Genomic DNA, 19,015 nt, shown 5'->3' on the forward strand with positions numbered 1-19,015 from the left:
AGTCTTGAAAAGTAATTTTAGAATTTCTCCTGACACTTCTTCATATACTACTGTAATTCCTTGGTGGGAGACGTTACCATGGAAACAGAACCAAGTGATAAGATAGACCTTTGGACAACATAAATCTAACTACGAACTGTGTATAAATGGCTAAAAAATCTACACATTACTCTATATATAACGGGTATGCTTATGCATGTCTAGAGCGAGATTTACTCTGCAGAGTCAATAAAATGTATCAGCTTTCTCGTAGCGCAATATCTTCACGAACATTACTCGTTAGGTGAACTTTAGACTTATTGCCAAGAAACTTCACTTGGCGACTGATCAATTTGTCTACGCTAAAGCTCCATTTGAAGTCTCTACAATAATTAAGGCAGGAATCAAACAGAAATCAGCGCTTGAGACGAACCGCAATTCGTGGAGAAAGTTTGCACCGACGAATTAAAAATATCTGCTGGTACTCATAATCACATTTGTCAACATTAAACCACATTTTGATATCTGTATCTTCATAATTTATCCAGTGTTGCATGGCAATGGTGGTCAAAATTTGCTGTAAAACTCCAAACTTATCTATATTGTGCAGTTTTCTGCACAGCAACCATAGTATTTTATTAACAGACAAAACTGAGAGCTTTAAAAAATTGACGTACAAAGTTTTGAATGATGCTATAAATTATTCCCTAGAGCTTAATGCTTTGGGAGTTTTATGTTAATCCACCAAATGCATGTGACATCAATTCCCAACTATGTTTTATTGAATGTGATACTACCTGCAACTTTTGTCACAAAACAACAGACCTGGATATTGTGTATGATCAGCTGGATGTCTTGGTTAACTTGACTTGCAAATATAAGAAAATAACAACAAGAGAGTACTGTATTATCACTTGATTATCCTTACAAATCATCCACTTGTACAATATACAACCAAAGTTGCAAAGTAACAAAATAGAGCTCGTGCCAGACAATCCCCCCCCCCCCAAGCTACTGTATAAAAGGACAAAGGAGATACGTTTTAAATATATGCTTGCGCGTAATATGAAAAGGTCAAAGGTTATACAGTACCTTGGCTGCTGCCTCTTCTGTTTTAGCTAGTGCAGCTTGTTTTGCTTCTTCCTTTTGTTTCCTAGCTTCTTCCTTCTTCTTCTCCTGCTCCTCCTTGGCGGCCGCTGCCTCCTTCTGCTGCTTCTCCCTTTCAGCGGCGTCCTTCGCCGCTTTCCTCTTGGCTCTTACTTCCTGTCGATTTTCCTCTTGCATCTGGTCGATTGCCTGCATCGAAAGAAGAAACGAAGTCAGAGCAAGACTAAACAATAATAAAGTCCTAAATCGTAGTCGAGTAATTGTCTGACCGAAACTGTGTTATTTTTTCTTTTTTGCATATTTCACTAATTCAGTATTTTACTACCTGTAGCTGCACCTCTCAAATCAATATGTAGTTATTCTTGTTCCCCTCACTGGCAAACTGTCGTTATATGTTAAACCTCTTTACCTTATCTTCTCCCATATTTCCTTCATGCACCCTTCCTACAACCTCCCATTCCATCTTACAGTACCAGACATATATACAGTAGCTCCTCCCATCACACCCCACATACAACAAGATGGCTACTTAGATGTATTTTAGATCCTCCTGCAAGCAGGAACTCGCGAAGAAGCCATCATTGGCTCATCAACGCCGCAAGCTGACCGAAGTCAGTCTCTTACATTCATATTTAACGTCCATGATTATGAATTGTCAACAACTCTGTAACTGGACGACATACATTAATCTTGGAGTGACTAAAACTAGGGACCTTATGACACCGGTGTTAACCACCGAGCTAACATTCCTTATAGAAAGTAATGACATGATAGCTATCTCAGTCATAGACATATATGAGACCTGGAACACTTGAAGACAGGTGGGGATAGGGGAGGGGAACTGGGGGGGAGGGACACAAAGTGTAAATGAGATGAATGTGTAGCCATGAGGCCAGGATTAAATGCCAAAATGTATTTCACAACCTTATGTGAATGGTATGACCCAAACAGGGGACAACTTGTACAAAGAGTGGCAACCATTTCTACAACTTGTCTATTGTCCTGTCCGTATTTCGTAGGACGTGTACACAGTACTTATTTAGTAGAAGAGAACTGAAATTTACACACATTACAGTATATGCTGTATGTGTACTAGTAAGTAAGCCCTGCAGTATATACAGTATGTAAGAGCACAATATGTACAGTATTACAGTAGCAGCCTGGGCTACATTTAATGAAGGTCCTTGTTCCTTAGATTCTCTCTTGCTGTACATACACCCAGGCCTACAGAGAACTTTACAATTCTATCCAATTGCTTAAAAAAAAGAAATCACCCGATAGAATGCTGGCACCAAAACTTGCATTTTCCTTGAAATTAATACAAAAGTAACCTTAAGTTTGCACTGGCCGAAAAATTATGCATTTGGCACGGAGCCAGTAAACATACTGTACACACAGGAATAATCTTAATGCGAGCGCCTGCCACCTGACACATGTAGTAAAAACATTTTGATTCTTCCTGTAGAAGGAAGGAACATTTTCCAAAACTGATTCAAAATTGTCCTTATTAATACGCTTTTCTTGAACTTGTGAATAAGTTTTTAAGTTTAATGGTTCAAAGGTTGTTTGAAGTACTCAAGGTTTGCGCGATCTTAAAAATACTCTTGTTATTTACAATATCACATGTAGAAATAGTATATTTTCCGACCCTTTACTAAGCTCTGAAGCTACGATTGGGAGTGACCTTCTCCAAATCGGCTTACAATTTCACTGTACTACATGCATGCTGAGTGAATGTACTTTTACTAATTTGACATTATTAAGCATCTCCAATATATTACCATAAAACGTAACAGTACTACTGTACATTATATTAAATGCAGACATCCATCAAGCTGAAAAACAAACATTATAAATTGATTTCCATCTGTCTCCACCTGACTATCATGGCAACATATAGAGTTGCATTACAATGTGTACTTTAAGAAATTTGGAAACCTCTTACTGAGAGATAAAAACATCTGGTCTTCTTTTTAATAGTAACTGTACTAATTGAACCGATCTATTAAAGAGCAGCTTCTTACATTTCAACACTTAACGTATAATTCTCTGGTTACCAATGCGCCCTGAAACTCTGTCTTATTTTGCAATTATCATGTAACAAGAAAAAGGTATATTTCAAATGTCATAAAATTTTAGACATTTCCAATTCATGCTTCGAGACGAACAGTTTGTTGACAAACCGTAGGAAAACTGCATATGTATCTCTAAGAATTGAAATTACGATGAGAAAACATTGAAACAAATCTAGATTTTGTGTCATTTTCTTTCAGAATGGTAGATTTGGAAGTGAGAGCGCAGTGCTCAAAGGTTCCAATGTGTAGTTTTAGGTAGATGGGAAATTGAAGATGTGGAGTGAGAGACAGGTAAGAGAGGAACGAAGTATGTATGTATGTGTGTATGCATGTATGTGTGCGTTTGTTTTTTAATCTGATCGAGGACTTGAACAAAAGGGTCCTCTGTTGTAATTTCTAAAGAATCACCACGTCCTCGGAAGAATTCTATTGTATGGGGTATTGTTAAGGTTAGGGTACGTGGATTTGAACAATGGAAAATACAATGGGGTCCTCGGTTGGAATGTAATACAAGCATGTGTGTGTATGTGTGTATGTATTTTAGATCCTCCTGCAAGCAGGAACTCGCGAAGACGCCGTCATTGGCTTATCAAAGCCGCAAGCTGACCAAAGTCAGTCTCTTTAAGCGTCCATGATTATGAATTGTCAATTGTCAACAACTCTGTAACTGGACGACATACATTAATCTTGGAGTGACTCGAACTCGGGAACTTATCATTGAAAGCCACCGGCGTTAACCACTGAGCTAACACTCCTAAGTAAAATGCATTTATATCAAAGATCAAAATGTTAAAACGACCAAATGCAATGTAATTATTATATATGTCTACTACATACAGTGTATACATACACACACATACAGTAAACACTTGAGTAGAAATTAAGTACAGTACTAAATTTGCCAATCAGAATAACAATAGTGTACAGTATGTACAGTGTCTTTTGTCTGACAGAGTACATTGCTGATCAACTACTCCATTTTTCATGAGCTTAAAAATAACAAGTTCACACAAATTTTATGGCAGACATAAAATTTATTCCAAAGACTCCTTGAATTCTCTTTTGCGCTGAACAGCATCATTTTCAGTTGGCAGATTTCACATGTATTCCTCTACTGCCTGACGATGAGTTTGCCGCATCCAAAATGCTGAGAGCAAACGAGTATCAGCTTATGAGTTTTGTCACCTTTCAACATGTTTATCGGTCAGATTGCAGCCCGGTGGTTTAGTTGTGAATACAGATTGTCCAATGATTGATCGAGGTCTGAAAATACTGAATATTTTGTGCAGAGGTGTCAGCTACAGATTTTTCTATTTGGATACAGAGAGATCCTCATTGAGAGGAAAGGGATGGTTATATTAGAATGGTTTGGTAAGAAACAGAGCTGTGCGTCGGATGCATGTATTTGCACATTTAACCACGGGACCAAGTAGACTGTTAACTTGGGCAAGTTTTGTTTAAAGGGATATTCTGGGAGCAGTGGCGGAGCTAGGGGTATTGGGCAGGAGGGATGAGAATGTTCTGTAGGGGCACTTTCGACACTATCTAAGCGGAGCGCCACCACTGGTTGGCGCGTAGCATACAGAAAATTTTTGAGTAAAGATACTCCCTAGATCGCCAGAAATGACCCTTTCCGGGCCTGGCTAATTTGCAGATAAACGAAGAATAAATAGGTGTCATCGCCAAATTACACCAACAAAATGTGACATATATCAATAAGTAGATGAGAGCACAATAAAAAAGTCAATAATCTAGAAAATTAAAGTAAAAAGTGGTAAAGAGCTGAAAAGGGCGCCAGCAGTCCATTTGAGTTCGTCAGGGGGGGCATCCACCCCCCCCCCCCTGACTGTATGGACGCTCCGCCAGTCTGGGAGAGGATGTAATAGAAAGAGAAAGATATTCCACAATATTAGCTGAAAAATGCATCTCAATATCCCCCCCCCCCCTCCCTACTTGAGATATAGTTGATTTAATGTATTTCCAAATCGCTATTAAAGCCTTCTCTTTCCAGACAGTGGATCACAATAGGTTTTCTGTGTTGTTATTGTGGCAGATGTTCATCAAAACCATTTTACTTTCCTGTTATAATAATTTTTTGTTGATTTATCCTTGAAACGTGATTCAAAATTTGTAATATCTTGTTGAATACCAAATAGATGCTACACGAGGATGTGGGCTTGACCGTAAGATGCAGAAAAATTCTAGCACGTTTTTTAAGCAATCAATTCCAGCTAACAAAATTTTCCTTCATGAAACGGTACACTGGTCATTGGAGATGACTGAATAAGGTCTAAACAAACCCAGCGATCATGTTTAACCAAAATGACAGCAACAGTTAATTGTGAAGAACAACTCTATGAAACAAATCTTGCTATATAATCTTATGAATTGAGAACTTTGCATTTGTGTCAATGTGTGATGTCATAGCCTTTTAGTGCCACTAGGCAAAAAAAGGTAGATACCTGTAGATGACATATTTCTGTCTTTCTCTTCATTTTCTTTCATTTTATAGTAGTCACAATACACCATTGTTAGTACAAGCCTTCTTATGTTGTAAAACGGCATAATTTGATACTTCACAGATACCCAGGGCTATGTAACTTGAACTTTTGAGGTTCTGATTGAGTTCTATTACTCTTGCTGGAAAAAAAAAAAACTGGCTCGATTTTTTTCTTTATTGATAACTCACCTTTTTGGCTTTCTCTTCTGACCGGCAGGCCATTATCACTCTTCCTCCAAGTTGGGCAATTTTTTTGGAGGTATGGTACCCAATTCCTGGGGGAAAATTGATTCAAAAACACAAAAATTTATATTTAAACAAATCTTGCTCAATCTGGCTGATAGGAGCCCTACAAACAATATAGTTGAAAGAGCTGTGAAACTATATTAAACATAACAGGCAGAAATACTCTCCAACAGGTTTCTTGATGTGCTCTTTCAAAATCTCAAAAGAATGGGGGGGGTGGTGGAATGGGGGGTGGAATGGGGGAGGGGAAGGAGAAGGATGGGAAGTGCGTGGGAAGTGAGGGAAGGGAAATAGGGGATGGGGATGGGAAGTAGGGGAGGTGAGGAAGAATGTATACCAATTTGTGTATACCCAATATACTGTAGACTATATATACTGTATCGCTCATACTGTATTAAAAATATACTGGTCTCCTAATTTTTTTTATAATTTCTATGTGATACCCACAACTTTACTGCAAAAGCAACGAAACTCAATTGCGTATTCTCTGTTGTACTTCAGTTTGCACTTTTCCACAGAAACCGAACCTACCAAATTGGCACCATGTTTTAGCACTGCATGTGCCCCGTTAACCCCACAGAGCTACTGCAGTGCTAAAACATTCCAATGTGCAGTTAGGTAGATGGGAAAGTGCAGATGTGGAGTGAGAGATAGGTAAGAGAGGAACAAAGTATTAAATCTCCTAGTTTGTCACTTTCTTTCTTCCTTCCTTCGGAGTCAACCATTTAAAAGTTAACCCATGACTGTAAACTGTGTTCTTCAGACATTTTTTGGATTTGAGAAGATCCACTTTTTATACAAAAGGGACCGTTTTTCTAATTTTGTCAAATTTCTCTCTCTTTTTCTTTACAACTAGAGTACTGTTTGTCATTTGCTACACACCGACAGCAAAATAATAACAGAACTGAAATCATGGGCTGAACTGAAGCACTTGCAATATAAGGGGGTGGATTGACAGGATAAATTATTGAACATCACCAAAGGTACATCATCTATAGGTACGTACAATACAGGTTATACTGTATGACCGATACAGGCAAACAACTTTAGAGTGCATAATTGAATCAAATATATTCGATTGAGAAGCACAGCTTGAAAGAACTTGTTTTCTGGGTGTTGTCACAACATCAACAAATACCTCCACTAGTTCAAACAAGTTTGTGACAAACACCTACAGTAAATGATTTTTATCTCTTTTCCTGTGGCCCTTAGACTCAAATCTGAAGATCTCTTAATCTGTGTAGTTGTCAAATACAAGCAAATGCCAATGTTGTATGCACAACACACAAACACGGACAGACAAATTATGAAAGGTCACTAAAGATGCGACGGGGAACCAAGTTTCAAAAAGAGAATTTTAGGTAGACGCAAACTTTTTCCCATAGCTGATATGTGCTTTACACAACCTGCATCCCCCTCTCCCCCCTCCCCCCATCCTAAAAATAGACCTACAGTAATTTTTACATGATTTTTACAGGATTTACTGTAGGAGTTTTGTTATAAAGACTTGTAGCATGCGTCAAATATTTACCGCTATTGCATTTATGTGTCACTGCCAATGAACTTTATAGCCAAGTATCTTTAACAGTACTTTCTATACTTCCTGTGTCATAGTAGGTACTACATGTTTCCGTGTTGTAGAGTGATGTATATATACTACTATACTTACATCTACTGTTATGCTGCACAGTTCATTGCACAATTAAATATGCTCGACTTCTTTCTAGTTTCATTTAAAATTTTACCTTTGATTATGAGTGCAATAGTGCAAATATTTCATGAGTTGATAAAGGGAATGTTCCATTCAACGCGGCGCAGGAAGAGGTGATGGACGATGACCTGAAGGAGGGTCAAGGTGGGGTGGGGAAGGGGGTGAGGGGCGTAGTGCTAAAATAATACCATTTATTAGGGCTAGGTATACAGTATGAGAAGGTGCAACAGGTAAGAGAGGATCACAGTAAATACACAGGGTGGGCAACCTTTTTGATTTGGGGTCCAAATTTAAGAAGTCTGGTACCCTGCTGGGCCAGAACATCATTAAAACTGGTTTCCAATGAGCAACCAACCAACCAACCCTTCCCACCTCCCCCCCCCCTCCCTCCCACATATTAACTGGGAAGTTTCACTTATCAGATTTATGAATGGAAACAAAAATGAAATACAAATGTCAGAAACGCAAATTATGAAAGTTAGTGCGCCTTCTGATTGTTGGTAACTGTATTTTGACATAAAATTGCCATTAACAACTCGTAAAACACTTACGAGTATTCAAAACCTAACCTGAAAACCAGGAAGTGGAAAAAGGGCTCCAAAACACAATGAATGAATTTTAATTTTTTTTTTTTGGTATCCTTTTTTGTGTGCAAATTCCATAAGGTCTGACCAGTCAAGTGGTTCCGTGACGGGTTTGGCCCACAGGCCACAGGTCGCCCGCCCTGCATTACAACAAGAGGAACTATACTGTAGGCTGTGATCAAGACGTGGGTCGGTGAGAGTGCAGTGCTAAATGCACTATCAATTTTGCATTTTCAGGTTAAGTATAAATTGGAAAGTGTATCTTCTGTGTAGGAAGAGGTTTAAATGTTAAGGTTATGAAGTTAATATAGTACTGTGTTGTGCACTGCAATGTACAGACTACCTGTACCAAATAAGAACCTTGAAACTATAATGGTTTCTCCATATAGTTCTACACATGTATGGCTGACCAACTGCAATTTTTCAACCACCTTCCCTCCTTTTTTGTTTATTTCTTTTCACTCTGAATACACATGTCATAAATAGCTTAATCCATACAGTATAGCTAGCTAAATAGCTTAATCCCTGCTGTATAGCTAGCTAAATGGCTTGATCCCTGTTGTAGCTAGCTAACTGATTATACTTCAGAAAAGATAGGTCATGGTCGAATTTCTGACTAGGCCATGGCCACAGTAAGTACGGTGAGTGTTTTGTCTTTCTTATAACCACCAGCTAAAAACAAACATATACAGTGCAGCAGCCCCATAAAATTTTATTTTGTCTCAAGTTTGTTTGTGTTACATGGATCTTGTCAATATTTCCTTAAACAAGTAAACATGTACAGTATCAGTTAACTGGTCTCATTATCCCCACCGTTTGACCTGTAAAGAATTTGCAGATTCACAACACCCATGTGACATATTAAACCATTTATTAAAATCTGTTTAGAATCTTTTGAAAATTAATCCTCCAGACGTAATTTTAAAAGCTGACCAACATCAGGACCTGAAATTCAGGCTGTTACTGGATAAATGGCAGCGGAATTTGCCTTTACCAGCGAGGGCACCAGACGGCGTTTTGCCAGTATTTATTAAGAATAAGAACACATGGGGCTAAAGTCGGTTGCAAACTCAAGTCAATTGGCGTGATTTTCTGTACCTAATGCAGAATGTTCTGAATGTTACCTAATGCAGAAATCCCAAAGGATGTATAGAAGGTAAAAATCCAATGTATTCCGGGCAATTTCCGTAAGATTTTGTATCCACTACGAAAACGCATGTGTAAACACTTTGGATGGTAGAATGAGAAGGAAGGGCAACGACCGGAGGAGCCGGTCACTGAGGGTGCACAGTGTTAAAAGATTACCAGGGCATACTAGACACGGTAGAATGAGGTGCCAAGGTTGTGAGGAGACACGTAAGCGAGGAGCGAAGTAAATTTAGCCAGTTACCCTTTTCAGGCATCATAGGCACTAGATATTTAAGGGCTTTTTTGCATCGATTTGTTATTTTTTTTTTTTTAAGTTATATTTGTTTTATTGTAATCTTTAATGAGGGTAGTCCTGCTCAGTGCAGAAGCACTACTTTCCAGAGGAGCCCTGGGCCACTAATTCCAGATAATAAGATTAAAGTCTTACCAGGTTTTTACCACCTCTCTTCTATCATGACACAGGGAGTCCAGAGAGTGCTAATACAGTACGTTGGTTGCGAGGAGACAGGTAAGCAAGTATGTAAACATAACATCCCAAAATAATGCAGATCGGAAAGTACAGTAGGTCCAAAGAATGAAGATGAAAGTCAGCCGTTTTGAATATTTGGAATATGATTACAATCGTTAAAATTTGCAACTTTAAAAGTTAACTATTAACAATCATACTTAACCTTGACAAAAAGGTTGGAATGTGCAATTAGTTTGATAAGTTGAAATTGTTAATTGTTAATTTCTAGTAACATGGTGGATGAGTGTGACACACTGTGGGTTCAATATGTACTGAAGGCTTGTAACTATCAAAGTTTCTGTGTCAAATAAATATCTGTAATCCTCCCCATATTTAGCTTTTGCTATGTTAAGAGTATGACACATCACCTAAGATATATTTTACATATTTTGTCAAACATTTGATGAAACTGGAGGTAATTTTCAGTAGAAATGTCTTTGCTAATGATGATATAATCTTTTGAAGTTTGAACTGCAATGAAATGACCTCCATTTTATTCCGATATTAGACAGCTATAATGCCTTGTATACATTAACTAAATGTTAGCTCAGACTGATCTATACATGTGTACACAACTTGTACATAAACCAGATATATTTACAACATACTGTACTGTAGGTCTACCACTGTAAATTATACCAGACCTATGTAAATTATTCATTATTTCAACTCAAATGTCACTGATTAATTATTTACAACTCTGACATTTCAGCAAAAAAGTTTTAAAGATAATTTAAGTAAAGTATTTAAGCCATTGCAGAATTTACTGTACATAGTAGGTCATAGTACTATACTCATTTACAACATACACATTATGATTCGGCATATAAGACTGGTTGTGTACATAATGACACACAGGGCTGGTACTATGTATATGAATTAACTCATTTCATTGCACAACGTATTTACACATTATATTATCTACATACGTTTTAACATGTATGTACAGTGCCATCTGCTCCACATTTCTGTGGTTTTATCAAACCTTTGTCTGAGTCACAATCTGGATTTAGATTCTTTACATTTCTCCTTTCATCAGAGTTTCCAATGATCATCAATAAATATTGCATACTTGCTCATCAAACATTTACGAATATGTAGCATTCCATTCCTCCACTCATGGTGCACTTAACCGAATAAAGTGGTACATTATGATGCTGAACTGAGCCCAACATTACAATTTTCGATGCATCAGTCCTTTGCCATGTATGCAACTTGGCTATTAATGATTCATTATCGTCTCAAGGCAACTCAACTTAAACACTGTTGTGTTAAACCTGTTCGCTGTGACTTGCAATGAAAATTAAACGTACTTCAGTAAATTCTCAACAAGTAATTAAAAATTATCAGCGGATACTGTGATGATTAAACTGATACAGTATGTAAAATGCAGGCATACTGTATAGCATGGAGACCCTTTAAAATACAACATTATGTAACAAACCCAACAAGACTGTACTAATACAGGAAAAAATAACTGTGACTAGCAAGCAATGAAAATTACACATACTGTATTTCAATACTTTTAACACTTAATTTAAAATTATCAGCAGATACTTGGATGATTTAACTGATATGTAAAATGCAGGCACACTGTAAAGCATGGAGACCCTTTAAAATACAATATTATGTTGCAAACCCAACTAAATACTAATTGATACTTTTGGTGGAGCAGCTAAGAGGGGGGGGGGAGGAGGGAGAGACATAGATGAGGTAAAATGAGGGGAGGGGGCCATGTGAGGATCGGAGTAGTCAGTACCCTGGATGTCACAGTACGGCTTGCTCTGTTGCACAGACTTTTACATGTACATACATCGTACAAGAAAAGGTTCTAAAATGATGCAAAATGTGTCGAACAAAACCATTACCTCCGAAACACAACATTTTTTTATTTTCATTTGGGAGGATTGCTGTTTCACACAGGTTATTGATGACAGCTGGATTTAAACGAGACACAAACCAAACATCCTTCTTCAGCTTATCCTGTAAATCTTTGAAACCTTTCTCTTTGCTTTTCTCTTTGCTTTTTTCTTATATATATTCAAGGTGTTGACATTGGAACCAATGCCATTATTGCCAGTATTAGCTGGAATGTTATACAGAGGTTCAATATTTTATATTGAGCATTTGCAAAACTCATCTCCAGTATATACTGAAAATAGACATTGTAATAAATAGAGAAAAAAAACAAAAAACTTGAAGGACATTGGAGCTTGGTGATGTCACATTTAGATTTGAACAACTGTCTCCAGCCTTGTGTGTGAAGTACTGTAAGAAACATTAAATCTGTTATATTACCCAAATGGAATACAAATTTTCGTAGCTGTTTTGGGAAATTGTTTAAATGACAGTTACAGAACAGTAACTCTATCACATAGACCAATCATAATGGTTGAAAACATACCAAGCCTTCTCTTTTGAAATGTTGCAGTAGTTGCTAGACTGTAGACAGGGGTCTGAAGTTTCAAAGTATCAAGACTAGGCTTTCTCACATGACCTTTACTTCATTCTACCCCCCCCCACCCCCTGGTCATCAATTGGTAACTTGTGATGTAACCACAGTCAAGTGTGCAAAATTCAAAATGCTCGGTTGCTCCTGGGGCACTACAGTTCACCACCACACATGTCCACTGGAGGACTTCCCAGAGGCTGCATCCAAACACCAGCCCGTGGAACTATATTTACAAGTTACCTCGCAGGTCCCAATCAATACACATTTATACAGAACATGGGTAATGACAGGCAATGGACACTAAACATTGTGTGCCTCCTAAGCACACAATGTAATTATATGGCCAGGGCTCGAACCTGCTATCCTCAGATCACAAGTCCATTCCCCATTAGCCATTTGACCACAGAGCTCTTTTGGTGGTCTAACTTTTTCATTTCCTGGAAACAGGAAGTATATACTTGCTAACATTCCAGATCTATGATTGTATGTAAGGACATTAATGTGCTGGTAATGTACACCTTCTATACTACCTAGCATTTTTCAGCATATATAACTGCAATGATAAACTCCATTGCACTGCTTCCAGAGTTGTAGTACAGCAGTTACTGACCATGTAGCTTGGGTTCACCAAGTTTGTCTTGCATAAAGGATGACTTTGTGCCCAGATTCAGAAAGCCAGAAGTGCAAATGTATGCAATTGTATTTTAATATTTACAGGCCTAGAAATTCATAATTTTAAGCCACTCGCTAAAAAATGCCATCTGTGCATAAAAATTATCTACTAGATATATCAGATTCCCCCTTGCAGTTTCTTTCAGTTGGTAAAAATGCAACATTAAATTTGCTTTGGCAGAAGGAAAAAGTTATACTGGGAAACGGCCGAATCCACCAGGCATTTAGCCATTAAATAACCTGCAGTTTGAGGCCTAGTAGTTGGTTTATAATACCTGAAGGGTCTCTTAGAACTATCTTTGTAAAGAATTAATAAAGGTCTTGAATTTAGATGAAGTCAGACTTTTTAAGAGCATGGTAGGACATCGGGGGGGGGGGGCAGTAGTTTCCTTGGGCTGGGTACTCTGATACCAAGCTGACAAATGCTAAATAATGATGACCTTGGCCACATCATCTGCAATAAAGAAAGCAATAAAAAATCATGGTTTGTAATTAAGTTACCTGTGTTTGCCCCTGTCACAATAAATGTCCTCTCCTCGGGGATCTCATCTTTTTGTACACTCAACTTAGCTCCCATCTTGCTTCAAATACCAAAGTTTATCTGCAAAGGAGAATGAAAAAGAAATAGATATCTAGAGTATACATGCTAATTATGCAGAGTTTTCAGTACCCACAAAGCAGGGAACAATTTATCCAGGCTAGCATTGCAAAATGCTATGGAAAATGGTCAAATTGCTATACAATTAAGTGCAAATATGTATAACAGTGTCTGTACACACAGGAACCCATAATATTTTATAAGAGACAAAATTCAGTGACTTCAAAACTGCCACATAATATTTGAAATATAAATGATTCCCTTCTACGGTGAATTTACTCTTGTACCCCAAGGTACACACTAAGTATGAAGTTCATTACAGCTTTCCATTTGCAGTAAGTCATGCTTATAATAAAGGTTTGTTTTCAAAATTATTGCATTTACCAGGTTTTCAGACTTACTTGACCTCCAGGCTCCAATGACCTTTCACCACTACAAAAAACAAAGGGGACAACAGCATTTCTTGCAGTCAATATTAAGTGTGCATCCACTTGTACAAAGTTTACCAACACTTTGCTTGTGAAGTTATGAAGTTCCTAGACTTTGACTTCCAAAAAACAATAGGGCTCTTCTACCCCTCCTGTAGTCAGGATTGACACACAAAGTATGAGATTTCAATAACTGCATACTTAAACTTTAAGTACAGTACTTACAAGCAAATACACACCATCACATAGATTCCACAAAACATACAAGAATGGGGATTTATCAGAGATGACACACATGCCCTCGACAAGGAATCAAAACTTGCACAGACTTTAAAATTTACCAGTATTTCCCTCAAATGTTACTATGCTGAAAATTGCTTAAAAAGTTCCCAAATATTCTCTTGATGGTCTACTGTAACTTCTCGGTTCTTATAGGGTTTTAAATTTTATTTTCCAAGACATTCAAGTGAAATCAGACACTGCCTTACAGTGATAGAATATGGGGGTGAGGGTAGAATTTAGAGCAATAATCATTAAAGTGTAGGAGAAAGGTTGACCCTTGAACTTGATTTTCTTTCTAGCATATCTGATCATGAAACTGATAACATTTGCTACTTTTACACCTGAACTGTGAAACCACTTTCAATATCATGATATTACACAAAGCAAAGTCTATACCTATATACAGTACTTAGTACAGTAGGTCTACTCATATCATATCATGTGATGACGATGATGATGCAATCCAAATTTGTGAGGAAAGTAGAACAAAAATTTACAAAGTTGGCAGGTTTCATATCTGACAAGTTTATGCACACAATGGAATATTTCTACTACTATAAACCACATGTGAAAAGCACCTGATGTGTTTACTGTATGTGTACACATTACGAAAATGTTGCAACTTGATGAAAAAAGCAATCTTGAAAGCTTAACACTTTTATTCTTTATCGGCTTATCGCCGTTCTTACACACTGAAATTGAAATTAATGCATGGAAAAGAACAGAATACAACTTTTAAGAAAGGATTCCCATGACAGGCTGTTAGGATTTTGATTTTTGATTTTCACTACTGCTTGATTTTTCTTTGATAGGCCTAGAGGTTTCTTTCTTTCCTCCATTCTCTATAAATTTACATTTTCAAATATTCTAGTCATGTACACGTGCGATACTATTCTAATATTCCTTTCTTCAAGTTCAAGCCACGCCAAGCCTGTTTCTTTTACAGTTCTTCAACGTCATCAAGTTTCAATCATTAATCCGTTAGAAAGTAACATTATATAATTGATACCTGATACCAGTTGAGATATATTTCAACCTGTTTGGAAAGGTAGTGTGCCAGTACTGTACCATATGCCAGCATCTAGTTTCAGTCTATGTACATACATGTATGATGTACAGTACAGTATGTTAAACTACAGTATACATATGTACAATGCATAAATGCATTGTAGTAAAGAAGTGTACTTGATCCAGAACATGCCCATGAAAGTTTATGTTGACTCTAAAAGCCTCATTAAACAAACACGATTCGTGAATCAAGCCCCTAAAGTACATCAAACAACAGGTGGAGTTAATTCTGTAGAATGGGGCTGGTTGACCCATAATTGAGCAAATGGAGGTGCAGTACTATGGAATCAATTCAGTCAATTTGAGAATGTTTTGTACAAAAGCTATGAACCGTTTCTTTGCCCCAAAAGATCATTGAAAGACATAAGCTAGTATTGTATAACGGAAGAGGGTCATGGGGGTGGTGGGGGGGGGTTGGGCAGTGCTAAAAATGTCACCAATTTTGGCTGGCTAGGTACAGTAGATGGTGATTTGAGCTGAGACATAGATCAAAGAGAATCGTGAAGTAGATTCACTTCTGTCCATGATATTATTTCCCTCGGTGTAAGCTGTAGGACAGGTCCTGTACGTTCGCGCCAAAGAAAATATTGTACGCTTGTAGACTATATTGATGTTTTGCCTTCCAAAGATAGCTTTACAAACATACCTGCATCTCTTGCCAGTCATGTGACACTAATAAAACACTCATACAACACAATGACAATGTTGTTGTCATGCAGGGTTATACTGAAGAACACTTCATGTGTTTCTGTGTACATACATACAGTACATAACACTTGTATACATGGTGAGAGTACTTATCTAACAACAACCTGCTGCTTACATAAGTTTGTCAATGTGTACTTCACACAAATATTACACCTCCTAAAGCAGCCATTTTGTGTTGATTTTGATAAATATTTTTTGCTTCTGTTCTACTGTATATACTATATAATCTCACATCAATGGAGTTCAGTGGCTTGAATCTACTACATAGCCAAATTTCATTTCAAATAGTGAAGTAAAAAGTTTAGCATTTGAAAATTTCTGTGTTGTTTAATTTGTGTTTAATTTGCGCTTAATTTGCATTTAATTTGCGTTTAATATGCGTAAAATGAACTACCGTAGAAGGTGTGTGGATGACAAAATGTTCAGGATTGAATCAAATTCTATATACTGTATACAACCTACTATATCTTCACTAACAAGTAGATCTTTGGATTGGTTGCAAAATATATGCATGATAGCCAACACACCACAGAGTAGAAAATATAGTATACTTATCTCTTTAAATATAGGAAATTCCTTTATAATTAATATAAATTCAAAGTTACTGTACTTTACAGTGGTCAAAAGGTTATTAGAATAATTGTTCACCATGTCAAAGAATGCAGCTTTTCAAATTCAGTCACTAGGTTTGTGGCAATTTCAAGGACTTTTGCGGTCTAATCTATTTATTTGGTATGAATAATATTGTCGTACTAGGGGTAACAACAATAGAGATTAACAGAGTATTGAATCTGTTCAAAAATTTGACTTCTTTGACACAAAAGTGACTCATCAATATGTACAGTATAGTATTATATATCTAGGTTAATATTCATCTTTATAAACCCACATATTCTATGGTAGAAGAAAGGTTTCACAACTAGGCAGCCAAAACTTTTTGAACCTAATCAACCCATGCCATCATCTGACATTTTAAATTGGCTGTGAATACTAAATTAGAGCAACAAATAAAACTTCTTCTGCCTATTTAACATAGCATTTTTATCTAATTAATTGTTAGGCTGATTGACATTATGATGTTTAACAACACTTTTCGAGAGGAAAATGTACCCCCCCCCCCCCTCTAGGTGTGCTCATGCCCTCCAGTGTCACAAACCAGTTACTGCCTCACACATGAGAAATCCCTGAGAAAACCCAGGTACTTACTGTAATATACTGTGTACACATTATCTACTGTGACTGAATAAAGCAGCCTCCACTGGGATAAATACATATAATGGAAGTAAACGACATAGGCAAAAGAATATATATAATTGAAATTGTAGTGAGTTGGAAAATCCAAGATAATGAAAAACTTCCAGCCTCAGTTTTTCACTGTTCTGTAGGGAATAATTGATATCCAGTATATCAAATTTATCAAATTGCTATACAAGGCAAAATACATGTACAGTACAACAGCTTTTGTTTACAAAGAAACCACAGTATTTTAAAAAAGAGCCTTCAGCATAGCTACACAAAATTTAAAAATTAAACCATAAAACTTTTCCGAGATATCCTGAATTTTTTTATGAAATGCTACTTAAAGTATGGAGCGTATACATACATAAGCTTTAACTGTTTCACAATAAAGTGACAAGTTGGTGAAAGCTGCTGTTATTTGGATGCCATTTGCCAAAGTATTCACGACTAAAAAGAACCTTGTTTGCATAGTACACAACCAATATACTGTACACACTACAGCTTCACAAAACAAAATGCAAATTCATGCTAACTACAGTAAAGCAGTTAAAAACTACATGGTAAATGACCTATAGTGCTATCAGAGAATAAGTTTGGTTTTTACAGTTTGAGATTAATTTGAAGAAATCGTTTCTTTGTTTTATTTTTTGGTGTGCATTGGTTACCATGTACTATGTAGTGGAACTACTGTCTCAGAATAAGTATCACAAGTGAACAGTGAATATTTACTTATCCTTGCAAACCAAAAATAATATTACAACATAAATGATAGTTATTACACTTCCTGAAACATGAATGAAAGAAACTAAGTTAAACAAAATTCATTTTGCATGATAAAAGGTGTCTTTGTTCCCAATGTTAAAAACTACACAGGCACTAAGCTAACTCTGAAGATGATGGAAGATACCATTATACCCTACATTAGGGGTCGTAAAATGTTTTTCAGAAAGAAATGACACATGCGCATTCATGGTCTCTTAATTTTCTGTAAAATGAAAAAAAAATTACCATCCAAACATAAGAAATTTGGTGTAAAATAAAGAATCCCACATGGCAGGTGTTTAACCATGTAATATGTTTTGGCTCATCGTGGCTATAATTTTGCCACCGAATAGTCACGCTAATTACCCTAGTTCGTAACAACGATGAACATATCTCCTTTTATAATGACAGGAATAGATATACACCACGAAAATCTGAAAATAAATCAGATTTACAACCAATTATAGCAAAAAGTCCAAATGGTATTGATTTGTGGCAAAGGTTTGGTGATGTTCATTGGTTTTCAATGTCTATGCTGCAACTGCTATAAAGATTTTAGAGATATTGGCATGGTACAGACTACAGTATAGAATTAAGTAACTAAAAGATTCCAGTTCTAGCAAAGGTAAGACTTTGATCAATGACAACAGAAAACAAACGCTATAGGATTTCATACATTAGGTAAATCGAACTGTTCTCATTCACAATATATTTGGATGGTCCTTGTCTGTGATAATGGTATGCCTGCTTTCACGTGATATGACTTACTAGTCTTGTAGTACTAGTACTACAGTGTAACAGTAAAGTGTAGGCTCCACAAATATTGTACATAGACCTAGCACATGTCATTACCTTTTACTCTCCTACTACTAGTACTAGGAGGGCGGGTCCATAAGTATTGTGAGTCAGAAACATCTGCAGAAAAAATACGGCTTGTCACTGAATAT

The 19,015-nt window shown here is 36.8% G+C and overlaps 1 protein-coding gene across 1 annotated transcript in view; it reads right to left on the reverse strand.

Moving 5' to 3' along the window:
* LOC139966418 (uncharacterized) overlaps positions 1–19,015 on the reverse strand; it is a 31,562-nt gene that overhangs the window by 12,362 nt on the left and 185 nt on the right. The window contains exons 2-4 of the mRNA XM_071969394.1: positions 13,485–13,584; positions 5,851–5,936; positions 1,072–1,275 (exon numbers count right to left, since the gene is read on the reverse strand). Of these exons, the coding sequence (XP_071825495.1) occupies positions 1,072–1,275; positions 5,851–5,936; positions 13,485–13,560 (366 nt within the window). The 5' untranslated portion in view covers positions 13,561–13,584. The remainder of the gene's footprint in view (positions 1–1,071; positions 1,276–5,850; positions 5,937–13,484; positions 13,585–19,015) is intronic.

The sequence above is a fragment of the Apostichopus japonicus genome, chromosome 1 (genome assembly GCF_037975245.1).
Source record: "Apostichopus japonicus isolate 1M-3 chromosome 1, ASM3797524v1, whole genome shotgun sequence".
In the NCBI taxonomy this organism is placed as follows: domain Eukaryota; kingdom Metazoa; phylum Echinodermata; class Holothuroidea; order Aspidochirotida; family Stichopodidae; genus Apostichopus; species Apostichopus japonicus.